This window comes from Melozone crissalis, unplaced genomic scaffold (genome assembly GCF_028551555.1).
Source record: "Melozone crissalis strain CALT ecotype California unplaced genomic scaffold, PUWL_Pcris_2 ptg000006l_1, whole genome shotgun sequence".
Classification (NCBI taxonomy): Eukaryota; Metazoa; Chordata; class Aves; order Passeriformes; family Passerellidae; genus Melozone; species Melozone crissalis.
In genome coordinates this window covers 10,730,326-10,748,074 of record NW_026535784.1, presented here as the reverse complement: position 1 = coordinate 10,748,074, position 17,749 = coordinate 10,730,326, and the positions used below count along the sequence as shown (strand labels likewise).

Genomic DNA, 17,749 nt, shown 5'->3' with positions numbered 1-17,749 from the left:
GCCTGGGGGTCCTGGGAATTCAGCTTTCTCTTCTGCAGAGGAAACCATCGCTGCACCCTCCAGGTGTAACAAGGCTGCTCTGCCTACACAGGGATAGTTGGTCATGGGACATACACAGAATCACAGAAACACAGAATACTCTGCGTTGGAAGGGACCCACAAGGATCATCGGGTCTCCAACTCCTGGTCCTGCACAGGGCACCCCAAGAGTCACAGCGTGTGCCCAAACTCTTCCTGATCTCTGTCAGTCAGGCTGTGGCTGTTTCCCTGGGGAGCCTGTGCCAGTATCCATCTCTGGGAGAAGAACATCTCCTGACACCCCACCTCAACCTCCCCGACACAACCTCAGGCCATTGCCTCGGGTCCTGTCCCTGTCACCAGGGAGATCAGTGTCTGATCACACCGATGGCACTGCCTAGGGGAGTCTCACACCAGCGCCTACCCCAGATCGCAGGGCAGATCCCGTTAATATGTATTAATCAGCTCTAATTAACCTGCCTTGCACCAGCATTGCTCGGCTACACCTGGCAGGGCGTCCTGGAGGGGGATCGTTACACCGTACACGTTCTATTTTCCGTACAGCGCTGGTTACACGGCAGGCTGTGCCGGGACACGGCTCCGCTCCCTCCCGTCCCTCCCAGGGCGCTGCTGTCCCGGGCCTGGCGCGGCCGGAGCCGCTCCCGCGCCGCCGCGGCCTCCCCGCCCCTCAGCCGGAACGCGCCGCGCGGGGCCGCGTTGCGCGGGGAAGGGCGCGCGGAGGCACCGGCGGCCGCCATGGCGGTGGACATCACCCTGCTCTTCAAGGCCAGCGTGAAGACCGTGAAGACCCGCAACAAGGCGCTGGGGGTGGCGGTGGCGGGGGACAGCGCCAGGGACGAGCTGCTCAAGCGGGGCACCGCCCGCTCCAAAAGCGACTTCACCAGCAGGGCGCGGGAGGTGGTGAGTGCGGCCCCGGGGGGAGGGCGAGGGGCGGCCGGGGCTGCCGGCAGCGGCTCCTCCCGGGCGGGCAGCCCGGCCCTCACCGCCGCCTCGGAGCGTCCGGCGCTCCCGGGGGAGAGCGAGCGGGCCCCGGAGTCGCCCGCAAAGAGCGGCGGGGCGGCACTTTCCCACACGGCTGTGGGCTGGGAGCGCGCCGTGAGAGCCGCGGCCCGGCGCGGCCGTGGCGGCTCCGAGCCCGCCTGTCGCCCGCGTTCCCCGCGGCGCGGCCCCTCCTGCCGGGGCTGCGGCTGTGTCCGTGCGGATCCGCCGCCCCTCCGGCCGTGCCTGCGGGCTGAGCACGGCTGATTCCTGCTGCCGGCTGCCACGTAACACAGCTGCCATGGCACACGCCTTCGTCTGCGTCTGCAGCGCTGCTCCCTTTACTGCCTTTGGCGTGCTGGCTTCCGCTCTCACACGGGGTGGCACCTAAGTGCCAGCCCTAGGCAGATTACATGTACAAAGGTCATCGGAAAGTTTTAAGACTTGCAAAGACAACCACTAAAAAGTTAAGGAGTAAAAGAGGTGAAAGTGATCGGCATTAACAGCAGTCCTCAGTCCATAGTCGTTCTGTAAAGACGATTTTGGTGCATATTCTTTTCCTCCATTCTGAGTCAAAGGCAGGGTTTGAATAAGATGTCTTTGATAAAGCACTGGGACTGCGTGTTGAAAAACTAAGGAACTCTGAGGAGACAGACTTACAGAATGGATTTGCAAGTTTGGGACTAAATGAGAAATGCACAAGTGTTTTATAGTAGCAGAGGAAGCACAAGGAAATATGAGGTTTTTAGGTTCCATTCTATAGCCACAGATTTGTTTGTTCCCTCTGAACAAGCCTTTTGTCCCATTGCCACTAGTATTTTCTCTGTCTTCATTTTGATTCCTCCTGCTCAGTTTCTGTGTCGGTATTTCAAAGTATTTACAGTCTCAGACTAGGTTCGTGCCAACCTCCTCCTCCCTTCTAGTCTTTGCTCCCCCTTACCTTCCTGCTATCAGGGCTTCTTTGCTTTTGCCTATTCCCAGGTTTCGTTTTTTTTTTAAAAGTTGTATTCATACTCAAGCCTACCCTGACCTCCATCTTCTCCTTGCCCTGCTGTGGTCCTGTGCAGTGATAGCATGCTATGGCCATGGCATTCTTTTTTCTGCCCTGGTTCTTTGGCTCACCCCTGTTCACAGCTGCTGTTTCCTAATGATTACAGTTTTTTCTCTGAACTCCTCACCCTTTCTGAGTTTCCTCAGTGCATTGTCCAGACAACAGAAAGAAAGACAAAGGCATGTCTTATTTAATTTGTAAGAGCATCAGGTGAAGTAAACAGCTAGTGCCAAGGGAGATGATCTGAACTGAGTGGGACAATGATTTAATATATAAACATGCTTATATAAACGTGACTTTGGAGAAGAAGCAAAAGCTGCTATGTGAACACGAGGTGCCTGTTGACAGCTGGTCAGTGAGAAGGAGCAAGGTGGGCTGGCCTTGCTCTCTAAGTCCTGTACCTTTGTGGCAGTGAGCCAACAGCCCCCCAGACCACACAACATCATTTTAATGTGTGAATAAAACATTGAAATTGCAGCTAGAATTATTAAGATTTATAGTAAAATAAATGATGATTTTATGTGTTTGTTTCAGCCAAATACAGTTCAGTTTAATCATGTAGGTGATTACTCTCTAATAGTAAAGACCCTGAATAAGCTACACTTAGTCACCACTTTCTTTATGCCTTACTTGGTTGCAGAATAGAATATTTCAGTTTGGAAGGACCTACAACCATCATCTACTCCAACTGCCTGACCCCTTCAGGGCTGAGCAAAAGTTAAAGCAAGTTATTAAGGGAATTGTCCGAATGCTCCTTGAACACTGACAGGCTTAGGGCACCAGCCACCTCCCTGGGAAGCCTCTTCTGATGTTTTACCACCTGCTCATTATAAAATGCTTCCTAATGTCCAGTCTGAGCCTCCCCTGGCACAGCTTTGAACCATTCCCAGTCATCCTGACCCTGGATACCAGAGGGAAAAGATTGGCACTTCCTTCTTCATGTCCTCTCCTCAGGCAAATGTAGAGCAATGAGGTTGCCACTCAGCCTTCTTTTCTCCAAACTAGAGAAGTCCAAAGTGCTTAGTGCAAGTTCTCCACCTGACATGCAAATGTGGAAGTACTGAAATAATAGAGTCTGCATAAAGAACGACTCCTTTCAACATTCTATTCCGTGTGGGCTTGCCCTGCAGCTTGCAGGTGGAGCAGCTTGTCCTCCAAGCTCCAGGAGGAGCAGCCAGTTGCTCACAGCTGCAGCACAGCTGGAATGTGGGACTGGGCAGGCACTCAGCTGTAGGATCAGAGATCTCTCTAGCCCATCCCACGGAGGTTTTGTGTCACATAATTTAGGTGTTTGAGCACTTTGCTGAACTGTATTGAGTGATATAACTATCATACATTGAATGTTCTCGTTCTCCTTTCTGCCCCTGAAGGACTGTGACTTTTGCTGTAGGATCCAAGGACTATGGAAACTTCTTTGGGTTTTGACTTCTTTGTATACAGTCTCTAAGTGATGTTTAGGAGGGAAGATTGAAGGTGCTCAGTGTTTGGAGGAGAAGCTGTAACAAATTGTAACCAGTAATTGTAACCAATAATCCTACAATATTGTAACCAGAATCCTACGCAGCTTCTGTATTTATGTAGAGGTTCATTGTGCCTGGGAGATAAAGTTATAAATTCCTATTTTACATTCTGAAACTTACATGATTTTTTTAGGTGGATTGAGGGAGGCACAGAGAATGTAGAATATAAGAGTTTTGACTTGAATTGATATTGTGTGGGGAAGCTGGATTAGAGATGTGTGCTCTTGGTGTTTTGTGTAACTCACAAGTAAATATTTCAGCATTCTGTATTAGTTTATATTTTTTTGAAGCTGGCTATTTTATGCTCAGGTATACTGTGTTGCTGCAGTCTCTGGAGAGCTGATGAAGGTTTTTGTATTTGAGACTAAGTTCTTAACACAATGATGTTAGGAGTTCATCTATAACCATGGTAAAGTTAGTTGCAGAGACTGGTGTTGTTGGTGATGTTATTAAACTGTGATAAAATTGTTCAATTCATATAAATCAAAGATGGCTGTTATGGCTCTGAGCTGTTGAAAGGATTTACTTTGCCCTGGCATTGACCCATCACTGTTTATTTGGTTTGGGTTTTTTTTGGTCTGTCAGCTGCCATTGTACAACCATTGGGCTGTCTGATATGTAATGTGACTTATGTTTTTTTTATGGTGAACATTTTTGACACCTCTCAGTCTCTTCACCATCTGCATAATGTCTAGGACAAGGTAAGAAATTACTGTTAACAGGATCCTGTAGCTACAGGAAAGCTGCAGTTCCAGTGACAGACTTTCCATTACTTGCAGTGTACAGAAGGCTTAGAATTCATTATGTGTGTGTTAGTGCTTTTTAGTGAATGAAAGCAAACCATTTTCTTTCTCTTAGACTTTATGGTGACATTTGAAATACAGTATCCAGGGTTACTAAAGTTTGCATTTCTTCATACTTTTATATAGGCTTATGTAGTTGTTTGATCCTGCCTGGATGCCAGGTACCCACCAAAGCTGCTCTGTCACTGCCCTCCTCATCTGGGCAGGAGAGAGGAAATAGAATGAAAGGTTCATGGGTCAAGGTAAGGACAGGGAGTGATCTCTGAGCAGTTGGGTCATGGGCAAGACCAACTTGAGTTGGGGAAGATGAGTTTAATTTATTACCAGTCAAATCAGAGGAGAATAATAAGAAATAAACCAAAATCTTAATACCAAAACCTTGCCACACAAATCCGATACATTTGTTCCTTGGTATGGTGTCAGGTTTGGGATTAAGCTAAGTGATTGAAGAATTTTAAAGATTTGAACAGAAATATTTAAGTAAAAAAAATGGGCTCACAGTAAGTGCTCAGTGACAAACATAAGCAGTTCAGAGCCCCAGTTTATGTGACACTGGTTCACAGCTTTACAATGCCTTCAGTCTGTTGTTTTGGATGTTTTAAAAGATTGTCAGTTTTGCAAAGTCTTTGGCATTTGAGCTGCTGTTTTATTTAGGACAGTATTAGGAAATGTGACTCCTAAAGGCCTTCCCTTTTACTTTTTTATGGCACATGAGAGCAATTAGGAATATCCTCTGTCAAATATACTTCTTAGATATTTGAAAATATAGAAGGAACAAGAACTTTTTATGATTGCTGACTGTTCAATTTGTGTTGGAGAAATGGAATCAAGGCTGATACAGCCAATAAACAGAAATAAATATAAATGAATGATTAAGCTGGATTTCATGGTGGATTTAATTGCAGTCTTGAATAAAATCTGTTTTGCTTTGGGAAATCATCTTATTTAAGGTTTTGTGAAAAGCTAAAAACTGAAGAGTTGGAACACAAATTATTCAAAAACAGTATCAGGCATATGTGAATAAATATCCTTGAAAATGGAAAATTTGAAAGGTTAAATGCTTCTAAATCTTTAAGTGCAAAATTTCAAAATGATCAAATATCCATGTTTGAAGCTGTTGAACACATAAGGATGCCAGATTCATGAGGCTTCAACATCTGTTATTCATATAAGTTCTGTGTATGGATTCTGTAGGATGATTAACTGATTCTTCAAAAAAAGCATGGCACAATAGGCCAATACTCACACAAAAATTATGTTCAGCTGCTCTGTATAAATGTGTAATGAGGAGGAAAAATCCCCACATAAAACTTCTCTCCAAAACTAGTTCTTGTGAAAGCCAGAACAAATGACATTGAATATAAATTTTAAGCAAACGTTTTAATTTCAAGGCCTTGACTTCTGTAGTACATTGCTTTGGCTACACATAGGGCAGTGGTGACTTTATAATTTTATTTTATTTTATTTTTTATTTTTATATGTAAAACAGCTATTCATGTGTACCTGTGAAAGTCCAACTTATTTCTTTGTTTGGAGTGCAGCCTATGGGATAACTTACAATAGCAGTGCTATTAGAAGAAATGGAGTGCTGGTTTTTTGTCCTTGGTGCCAGATTTGAGATACTCCTGCACATCTTTGTACAGACTGGTATTTAGAGCATTCTCCTAGGACAGAAGAAGGTAGGAGTGTTTGTGTATGAAGTTACAGTTTATTCATTGCCACTGTCACTGCATTAAATAAAGACTAAAAAAGGCATGGGGAATGCCCAAACCAGGAGCTGGCCCCCCAACTGACTATAGAGGACCACCTTGAATAGCATGATGTCATTGCTGACACAGGACAAATAAAAGGGAGTGTTTTTAAACATATGTACTTTCTGATCCCTTTCAGAGTGTTCAGGATTGTTTGAAGAGGCACCAAGAATAAAACTGAGCCACTGAAATGGTGTAATGTACACAGTGCTAGTAGGGAAAGACAAGACACTCACTGGAAAATATCTAGGTGTTTACAAATAGAAAGATTGAAAAATATTAGTAGATCAAGTCTAGAGATCTAGATTTCAGAGGATTCCTTGTGCTTAATACAATTCTAATATGATAAGGAAAAAGTTGATTTTCAGACTGGGAGGTCCACAGGCTTTTCCAGTGCCTACTGGTTTCAGATAGATCATAACCTCAGTGAGTGGCAGGTACCAATGTACTGATCCTGGGAGTAACACCATCCCTGCTCTAAAAATGAAAGGTATAGAAAAATAAAAAAGCCAAATATTAAATGTTTTATTGGCATATACTGTAATTATTATGATGCTGGTTCTGAGTCAAGTTCAGGTTGGTGACTCCAGAACAAGTCAAGTTATATATGAGCTTTTAAAAAAACTGGGGAATATCCAAAGTAATGAAATAGTCAGTTTGCTGTATTAACCTTTATGAGATGGGACATGTATTCTCCAGGTCTGAAACAGAACTGAAAGGGACTTAATCCTTAAAACTTCCATATCCAAGAGTGAATTTAGCATTGTGGGCTAACACAGGCAGAGCACCAGAGACTGCATGGTCATGTAGTGATCTGCTGCTGTTGTAATTGGATAGCTGATACTTACCAGTGCTCTGAGGGAAATGGCCAAAAATGGCTGAAGTTGTGTGCTTTAATGGCTTTGGTTTTATACTCCAACTAAAAAATTATAACCTGATTTAATAAGGCTGTTTAATAAGATTTTTTTAAACTCTGCTGATTGCATAAGAATAACTCCCATGAGAGAATATTTGAATGCAGGGGAAATATATACTGTTTGTGGTGTAGCCAAATTAGAGTCTTTATTAGAAATGAATGACTGTGCCAAATTTTGGACAGTGAGTGATTTCAGTTCACTTGACTTTTAATGAAAGTTAAGTTCTATTAAATTGGGCCCATTGCTGAGGTCATTAGGATTAATTCCTTCTTCTCTCATGAACAGTTAATGAACAGTTGCTCTTTCCCCCAAAGTTCACCGATGATGTTTGTACTTATTTACATGCACATGGGTTTCCCTCCCCCATGTTGTAGGCAGAAAGTATAATTTGAAATTGTACTTTTTCAAATAGGGAGTTACAGCATACTGCTGCCTAATATCTCAGATTTATCTCTTCCCCTGTGCAAATTACAGTTAATGTTAGTTTTTTATTATGAGCATTTATTGGTTTTACTTCTCATTTCCTTCATCCTTGTTAGAGAAATTTAGTCTGAGAGACGGAAGGGAAAGACGATAATTTTAATTAGTAGATGAGAAACATATAAAAAGCTGGTAAAGGAAATAGCAAAATAAAGATTGGGAAAAAAACCCAGCAAACTGGGAGAAGAACTAAATGCTGACCTTGTTCAGTACATTAGGACTAAATGCCAAATCACTAATGTTCCCCATGTGATGCTTCTGGTTTTAGCAAAAGTCACTTCAAAAACAGTGAGGCGGGTATTGGCTGGCCTTGGGGAAAAGTTCTGAACTCCTGCATTTTGGGAAATGTCTGTGCAAATGTCTCTCATTGTTTCCCCTGCTTTGTTTGTTTGTTTTAAACTACATTCTCAACTCCATGGGAATTATTTTTTGAATTTAACAGAACAGCAGGATTGAAAGTTGGCTCAGGAAACAACTTTCCTTAGTTAACTGTCAATTTTGTTTTGACTAACTGGACCTCATGTGGTGCTGAGGAGTCCAAAAGTATCTAACACTGCAGTTCCCATTTTGAGGATGTTGCCTTCGTCCTCACCTCACCTCCTTCCAGGCTGCTTGTGGGAGGCTCTTTCCTGGCTTGGAGTTGGGGGAATTGTTGTATCCTGCAGCTGGTAACTATGAACTCTTTCCTGATTGTGGTGTTCTCTTAAGCTGACACCTTTTCCAAGCTCTTGCTTTTTCATCCTGCCACAAATAAGGATAACATTTGTGGAAGTGGAAGAAAGCTGAGGTTTATCATGGGTAGCCTCCTTCTTTTCTTAAACATAATTTACATCAGCATAACCTCTGCAGGAGAAAGATGGACTGGGGGCAAGGTGGTGGGCCTTGAGGTGTCTCAAAAGCTGGAGAGATACAGTGGAAAAGAGAGACAACAGAAAGTGTGCAGGCATAGCTGGAAGAAAATGGAATGATCGAGGTTGTAAAAGATACAGTCTAATATTAGAGGTAGAAATATGAGGAAGAAGGAATATCAGGAAATTATGAGGTTGTGATATAGTTCATCTAAGTAGGGAAGAGAGGAAGGGAAGAAGGGAGAAAAAAGCTGGAACTTAATATTTTCAGGTTACTGAATTTACCTGATGCATTTATACTTTTTGCTGTTTTACTGAGTTCTTTATCAAAGACTTTGGAGCAAGAACAGCTCATTATTGTGAGTACCTTGATGCACTGCCATTGCTACAAGCCTTGGGGTCTATATTTATTTATGTTGAAATATAGCCTCTTGTTTGGGACAGAAATGAACATAAAAATAAGCAAACACAAAAGAATATTGGTGTGAATTGTTAAGTGATGCCACTGTGAGGTTTATTTTTCCAGCTATTAATACTGAGGCCAAAATAAAGCTAATTTTCCTGGAAGTTGGTAACTTTAAGGTGTCTGATTATTCTCCTCCTCTTCTTTTTTGAAAATAGAACAAGTTTGGTGGATAGCAGCCCAGAGAAGGTCTTGGCTGTGACACTTCCAGCATCCTGCAGTTCTTTCTGTGCATGCTGCATCCTGCTTCTTCACTTAGGTAGAGATGATGTTCTTGGACACTGGAAAAGTAACTTCTTTTGTTATCTTCTGCTAAATCGAGTCTGGGCTAAGGAGTTTTCTCCTCTGTGACAATTATCAAACAGAATTTCTGAATCATCACATATGTTAATTGGTTTAAACTCTGAAGCATATTGAAATATTAATAAAATGAGGAGATATTTTCATTTAGGATGCAAATTATGCTTCACAAAAAAAGTTTAATCTCAGAGAACAGCTATTTCAAAACATAAAGGTGTTTGAACTTCTCACAAAAATTGGTTACATATCATTGCTTTCAATGAGTAGTACTCACACTTGTGTTTTTCCTAATTGAGACTCATTTTGGTCATCAGGTTTAGTTATTGCTGTAATGCTGAGCTGATAGCTTGTGATTTTTAGGTAATGAGTCGATTAAGTTTTTGTGTGTTTCACCACAGATAAAAGGATACAATTTTTCAGTGAAAGGTTATGTAATTATATGCTCTGTCTTTGAAACTTCAGTCCATTGTACTTGAAAATATTTTTCAGACTGGCAAATATTAAAACCTGGCATGATAGCTTCAGCAGTGAGAGCAATTAAGGGGTGAAAATTGGAGGTATGAATAATTTCCAGTAATTCGAGGAAAATGTTCTTTAGTGTTAAAATATTACACTCTGGTATAATTGCATAGAATGTTAAATGATGGATACTTTTTTGAAAAGGCAAGTTTCCTGGCTTCAGGGTGGTTTGTCAAAACTTTCTGTCTGGCAAAAAATTACATTTTGTAGTGATCAGGTGTTTGTTGTCCATTTTTGCCCTTTCATTCTGACTCTGCCTTCTCTTTTGATGGAGGCTGGTGAGACCTGTAGAAAAGTGCATGTGCTGCATTGACTCAAATTTGCATCTATTCCATTTCTGCAGGTATTGTCCAGCATTTGAAAAGCAAACAAAATAAAAACCAGGTACAATTAAATGTAATCCAACTTTCTTTCACTCTTTGATTTTCCACTATTAATGGATTGCTTGTTATTTCACACCGGATATTTTTTTTATGGACTTTTAAACAATTTTGAATATGGAAGTAATCTCACCAGTTCTAAATTGAATATTTCATTCTGTATAGAAATTTCTGTAGATGCAACTGACTGATGTTTCCCACCACTCCAATTTTTCATCTGTGTAGGAAGAGTAAAGTGGGTTTCAACTGAATGTTGGTGGAGGTTGTGTGGCGATATCCATAAGCTCTCAAATTATGTTGATTAATGATGGAAAATAAGAGAAGGGGTCTTGGTTTTACTCCTAAATTTATTTGACCTCTAATATGAAGTATTATTCTAATATTCTAACTAGAATAACTATAATTTTAAGAAGGTCATTCCGTACATTTTTAAATTTTTCTTATGGAAAAAAACCCTAAGGCCTCCACTGTTTAGTCAAGGTGAAAATAAAATATCACTTTATTTAGAAGACCAGAAATAATTTTGCTGCAGGACTTGTGGGGATTTCTAGAACAAAATACACACCTGAGGCATGTCAGGTAGAAGAGGAGGTGTGAAGGGAGCCCCCCATGAGTGCCCTGGGGGCTCCTCCCTGGCTCTGTGGCAGCAGCCTCCAGAGAAGGGGAGAGTTGATTAAAAGGGTAGGAAAAACAGGAGTTTGTCAGTTATGGGTTGAAACCAAGGTGTTTGGTGTTTTGGGGAGGAAAACAGATTCATGGAGTTCTGAGTTACAAAAGTCTTGTGTCATCTGCTGGTTTTCAGACTGATGGGTAAAATCTGGATGTAATTGCATGATGGATTTTTTTTTCTTGACTATTTTCAGATGATTTGGATGTTTTAAAAAACAAATTTGAATTCCCAGGACTTCTGAGATTTCTTTCTCTTAAAAATTTCCAGCCTTCCTTTGAGACTTTTTGGGTGAGCTCACTTTTCCCCCATCTCCAATTTAACAAGTTTTGTTTCCTGCTTTTACTCCAGTTCTTTCCTGGAAAAGAAGGAAAACATTGTGTGAGCTGTAGAAGAACATTCTGCCCTTAGGACACTTTGTGTGTAACATACAGCATGTTATACATGGTATCTGCCTTTTTTTATCACTTGTTCTCTTATATTAAAATAAACACTGATAGCAAGCAGGCGTGAAAGGCAAACATGTAGTGGTGATGAAAACCATTTAATGATTAGTAGAGAAACATATTTATTGAAAATAAAAACCATGTCTAATGGTGACTTCTTGAAACACTACCATGTTGTGGTATTTGCAGTGCTGTATGTCCTGTACAGTAGATATTGTTTAAAATTGCTTGGGAACTGGAGCTTGCAATAGTGAGCTTGGAATGTCCTGCAGATAATTAAGTTGTGGTCAGGCCTTACAAAAATAAAAAGTTCTCGAACTATGATTTTATAAACATGCTGCAATAACATTTCTTTATATTTAACAGTTTCTTATAGAAAGCTGATACTCTCACAAGGCATTGACTAAAGGTAAAACATCAAGAAAGAAAAAATATTAAATTAAAACTTCACTTAGGATGTTGACAGTTGGCTTGTAATATTAAACAGATGTGTGTGTTCTTGGGATATTCTTCTTTCAGAACCTTGTTGCATGCTAGTTTTCAAGTGACAGCTACAAATTTTTGATTAATTCAAAATTCTTCTTTCTTCAGTTATCGTTGTTATGTGTTATTTTCTTTGGGTCTGTTCAGCTAGACAGGGTGGTGCAAGCTGCAGTTTCTGCTGTGATATTGAAGGGAAAGTGTTCCTTTGTGTAGGCTTAAATTGAGGCATTTCTCATTCAACTGTATAGAAAAATTATTACATATATGCAAATGTACATGTATGAAATACATCTGTGTATTTCTTGGGCATGATATTACCTTTGCATGTGTAAGGGTGGCATTTATTGGTTCTGGTTGTGGCTGTGGTAGGGCACAATTTGGTGGTTTTTGCTCTAGTAAATATTGCACATAGAAGCCAATACCAAAATAATGAAACTTAAGTTTTTATAAGATGTAAGTTTAATGAAACATAGAGGGAATGGTCACTTAAAGGGAAAGCATATAGCACTATTAAAATGGCAAGATGTTGTGTCCAGTTCTGATGTCAACCTTTTTCAGAAGTGTGGTAATGGTGGGATGTTGCTTTGTTGGGTTTTGGGGGTTTCTATTAACAGAAAGAGCCACAAGAATGATTTAAAGTCTGAAAAATTACCTTGCAGTGAGAAATCCTTTAACCTTATTTTGTTACGATGCACGATCACAAGTCAAAAAGAAGACTGATTTCTTCATGAATCCTCTAAACAGCAAAATAAGATACAGTGCTGCAAGTAGGATACATTATTTGAGGTGTGATTCAGCTGATCCTTGATTTGGTAAATTCTGCATCACTTGAAATCTCTTGAGTCAAGTGCATGTATTTCAAAATACACATGGTACTCTACAAGTGATGCAGCAGTTAATGCACAGAGATGGCTCTGGAATTCCTTTTTACATATGGGATGTACATATCCTTATTGCTTCATACCAAAGCAAGCAATTGGATACTGCTTTTCCAGATCCCAGACTGCTGCTCCAGTGACCTGTGACTCTGATCAGTCTAACCTTGGACTGTGCAAATGTATGAATGTTCTCTCTTAATTTTTAATAATAAATGAACTTATGAGAAACAAATCATGCTAGAGTATTTCTAAAGTAAAATAGCTGTATTTGACTTCACAGGATGCTGAATCTACCACACAAGTTTGTTGCTTACTGTGAAGTAAGCAACCACTTTTTAATGTTTTTTTTTTTAATTTTTTTTAATTGTCAAGTTTCTTTTCCACAGATTTCAGGGGATGAGTGATGTACAAAGATGGTTATTTATTTATTTATTTATTTATTTATTTATTTTTAGAACTGAAGGAATCAGTATGAAGTGATTATTGATTAAATAGTGCCACATCGCTGTAGTCTGCATACTGACTCCATTTACTATATGTGGATAGGATATCTTTTTTTTTTAATGATTGTATAAAGACACAATTATACAACATAATATGAGTTGAGACTAGCTTGTAAGAATACACTTTATTTTTCTTGATGATGTTGCTTTCAGTTCCCAAAATTTTTAGCTCATTGTGGAATCTGTTAAAGTATAAATGGGAAATACTTATGAGAGCTCAGATACAGTTTCTTATGGGTTTTAACATGATGTAAGAGACTGTACAGCAAATACTTATTACAGATAGTGAAAATGTGAAGGAGAAGAAAAAGGAAAAATATCAAAGAGCTTATTAGTTGGTCTAAAATGTGACCTGGTGTAACTTATATTCTATTCATTTTCTGATGTGTTGCAGCATACAGAACATGTGGTGCTATGACCTGGCTATTTCACTTACTTGACCATTTCTTCACAATTCATTGTCTAAAAAATTACAGAAGTTTCAGGAATAGTATGTGGATTTCCACAATACACTTGAAATATGTACCGTTTTATTTTTTAGGGAAATAAGGCATGTGTGTTTTTTGAAGGAAACTGTTGCTTACAAGGAAGGAGAAGAAGCCTTTTCTATATAGCTCTTAAGATTGAGACTTAACTGTATTATGTACCTCATGCAAATTCTGTATATGAGTATTATTTCAGTTTTAAAGAAATACATTCAAAACATCCATTACAAATGTGGAGGAAGAAGATAATACAAGTATTAATGGATTTTACCTTTTGAGTGAAATTGCATGCTCATTTCAAGGACTACTTTTATTTGCTTATAACGTGGTTGCTACTGATGCTCTTACATTTAAAAAAGAGCTACTACTGCAGAAACCCATAGTCTATTTGCAGGCATTTTATAGATTGAAATGTTTTGAACAAACTCATTTGTATCAATCAGTTCTTAAAATGCAGCAGAACAAGTTTCTTTTTTTGGTGAGACTTGTAAGTTGTGGTGGGAATTCTGTGCAGCCTGATGATGATGGACAGGATCTTCTGTCTGAGCAGGCACACAGATAATTCAGTTATTAGAATGTGTCTTTCTGCTGGGGCTTTGTGGTGGTTGGGTCTGCCTTCAGGTTTTGTCCCTCTTGTGGACGACTTTGAAATAATATGAATAAAATATTAATCATGGAAATTACATGAGATAACATGTTTGTTCATGAGCCCACTGAGAGACAAAGGATATTATGTTAACATAGCTCCAATTATCCTTATTGCCAGTGCTTGAATACCAAGGCTCTGGCAGAACAGCTCTGTAGATGTATGCCTAGATATAGATCCTACAAAGATAACTTGTTTGACTGAGGCTGTTGTCAGTGAGATATTGTTATTTTAAACACAAATGTACGTTTTAACAAAAAAATATTTTCTTGTTGGAATTTTATAAGGAAGAAGATTGTTGTAATACAAAGAAACTGAAACTCTTGAATAGTAAGTTTGGAATTAAGTTTCCTACCTCTTTTAAGACTATGAACTGAACTATTATGTTGCCTTCTGGTTGCATGGTGTGTTTTCTGCTTTAAATTGCTATTACAGTAGCTCTGAGAGTCCCTAACTGAGAGCAGAGCTAGATTCTCTTTGCAGAGCGTTTGAACTGTTAACTGAGCAAGACATTGAATGATGCAAGATGAAATCCTGGTTGTACTGGAACAGACTGCAGAGTTATGGTTGATTTAATTGAAGAAAATACTGCAAAAAATTCTTAGCTGAGTGAAATTTCAATGCTTACATATTGTTTGTTCCATGTTTTATCTTGACTAAGAATGAGGATGAAGGCTCAAATAAGAGATTGTGGAAAAAGAAGTCTTCTCAAGTGTTTTTAAGTATTTTTTATCAAGACATATTTCTCTTGTTTTTTTTTAATTTTTTTTTTGCAATAAATGCACTTATTTAGTTGAGACTATTCAAATATTGTTTGCTTTGGTCCTAAGAGAGCATTCCCCAAGTGGGGAGGCATTATGAGTAAGGACATTTCTAATTTGTGTCATTATTTGTATTTCCAAAGATATGCTGTATCCTAAATCAAAATAATTCTGAAAATATTTATTCATAACAGTTGTTGGGTAAAACTAGCAATTTTCTGAAAAAATGTAGTTTTGAAACTCTCTGAGTTGTAGCAATTAACCTACATGCACATTTATAATTCTAGAAAATGGACAGCATATTACATTCAAAGACTGGATCTGATAGACTCAAATTGCTTAAAACATCAGTTATTGAAGATGTCCCCCTGGGACTTTGAGAAACTATTTAACAGATGAAAGTACATTTTGAAAAGTCTGACCTTACAGGCAATCATAAAATGAATCAAAACAGTTCTTTCCTCCCCTGAAATGTACAGAGCCCATCTGTATCTAATCCAGTAATTATAGACTGAGTTCAATTACCTTTTCAAACTTGGAGCAGACTGGAGACTAGGCAGTGAACAAACATAGGGTTTTGTCTAGACCTCAATTGACCACAGTCTAAAACTTGAATTTATATCTAATTTTATTTTTAGTGTAGCTTGATAGTTTTTAAAGGATTTATTTTGCTACCTAGTTGCTAGATCATGAAAGTTTTTTATTGTTGACTTAGTGTTTATGGTGACATTTTGTGTTCCAGTGAAGTTAATGAAATGGCACCAAGTCCTAAATGTTTACTGTAAAAATAATTTTAAATTTTTAAAAAGTGGATTTAGCAGCTCTTTTGAGTCTTTAATATTGTCACAATCAAATTATGAAAGCATCTGAACAAAATTATGTAATTTAATGTCTGTACTCATATCCATATATTTAATATTCAGATTGAAACACCCGCCTTTGATAGTTTTGGCTCTTTTAGAAATATGGACGCCAACTGTGATATTACCAGTAGTTGACACAGATTAGAAACTGTGCTGAAACTAAATTTTTAACTATTTTTAAAAATTTATTTCAGTTAAAGAAGGTAAACTATCTGTTCAGCCATAGGCAGTGTTAGAGAATACATACACAGCTACAAGTTGTAGCAGTTCGTGTAAGTTATCAGTTTGACCACCAAGTTGAAGCCTAGGCATCTTTGAATATTATCCCACAAGCAGAACAAACCACATAATATATAATATAATATAATATAATATACATCTTCATGAGGGGAATCTCGTGCTGCATTCACTGTCTGACCATATTTCCAACATGGTGCTGTTACTCCACATAGGGCAGCTCTGAGCAGCCTTCTCTTGGCAGGCATTGTTCACAACAAAGCTGTGTAGTTCACAGAACCCGGTGCAGTGCACTGGGGTTGTTACAGGAGAACATTTCCTGTCTCTGGGGTAGCAGTGGAGGAGCAATGATTAAGGACAGAATAAATGCTTTATTTTTAACTTTTAATTGTGCAGTGTGCATTTGACAGAATGGCATTTCTTGGCAAGTGAAGCCTATGATAATTAGTGCATTTAATTTAACTTACTTATTCTTAATAATAATCAGTATTTGTAGCAGTTGCTGTAATTAGTTAAGAATGTGGCTCATGGTGACTTCCAAGTCAACACGTAGTTGATGAATAAGGCACACTGTTCCAGTAAGTAGTAAATTTGACATGACAAGCTGGAGTCTTTTGATGTTTAATTGGCTTTCCTTGTAACACTTCAGGAAAAAAATGATCTAATGAATGTTGCATTGACCATAAAGCTGAAGCCCAAGAGATTGCATGGAATGTATTTTGTCTCCATATTTTGTAAACATGGGAAAAGCTTTCTAGTATTTCTGTTTTGGCATGGTTTTTTGGGTGGGAGGGGTTGGTTGGTTTGGTTTTTTAGTGTAACAAGTTTTCTGGATGAATGATACTGTTATGAAGAGGTAATATGGCAATGTATAAAATTATATTAATAATCATAATCTTAAAGCAAAATTTGTAGTAGTATATTATCAGGAAGTGTAGCAGTATATAACATCAGTCTGGTTTGTTTTGGTTTTTTTCCCCTCTCAAAAAGGAAGGACTGTCATGCACTCAGAAGTCAGGAAATCCAATTTAAAATTTCAGTCCTTCATCAAAATCGGATTTACAAAAGCATGGGAAGTCCTTTATTTCTCTGTGCTTTAACTCCACATCAGGAGCCAAGAAGACCTTTCAGCTGTTGCTAATAGCAAATGCCATCATCTGCTTCACAATCATATTTGTATTAATAGATCTGTCATAGAAGATATGACCATAAGCTGCTTCCAGTAAGTCCCCTAGCACTCTCTTTTCTTCCTCTTCACTGTTATGACCATAAGAAATAAAATTCACCTAGAAATTCTATTTAAATTTATGCTGCCACAGAATGTACCACCAGCCTGCAATGCAAAGTAGGGATGGTTGATGTAAGTTTCTGAATTTTTAATAATTCCATGTTACAACTTCATAGGAAAAGTCTGCTATGACCAGGATGCTATAGCCTGTAGCCTGCAGGTTACCTGAAATGAGAAGTCTAGATTTAGCACTGTGTTTATTTGGATCTGGATAATTTTAATTCTAAGGGGTAGTGACACTACTGACCCCAAATTGTAAGGCTACTAACAGTAGCTTAAGAATTATGCTGGCTGCAATAGACAGAATTTGTGTTACAGGAAAAAAGACTACTTCGTAGTCTCAAGATTTTTCATGATCACATCAAGTGTTTTTCCCAAGTAATGGTTGGTTCAGTTGCATCTCTTTTCTCATTAGAAAAAGGACTTTGTTTTGTGACTGTTGC

General features: G+C 39.0%; 1 protein-coding gene across 1 annotated transcript in view; it reads left to right on the top strand.

The window, feature by feature from the left end:
* Positions 1-749: 749 nt before the first annotated feature.
* The window catches only part of STX18 (syntaxin 18), a 59,812-nt gene continuing 42,812 nt past the window's right edge, over positions 750-17,749 (top strand). The window contains exon 1 of the mRNA XM_054295868.1: positions 750-939. Coding sequence (XP_054151843.1) covers positions 775-939 — 165 coding nt within the window. The 5' untranslated portion in view covers positions 750-774. The remainder of the gene's footprint in view (positions 940-17,749) is intronic.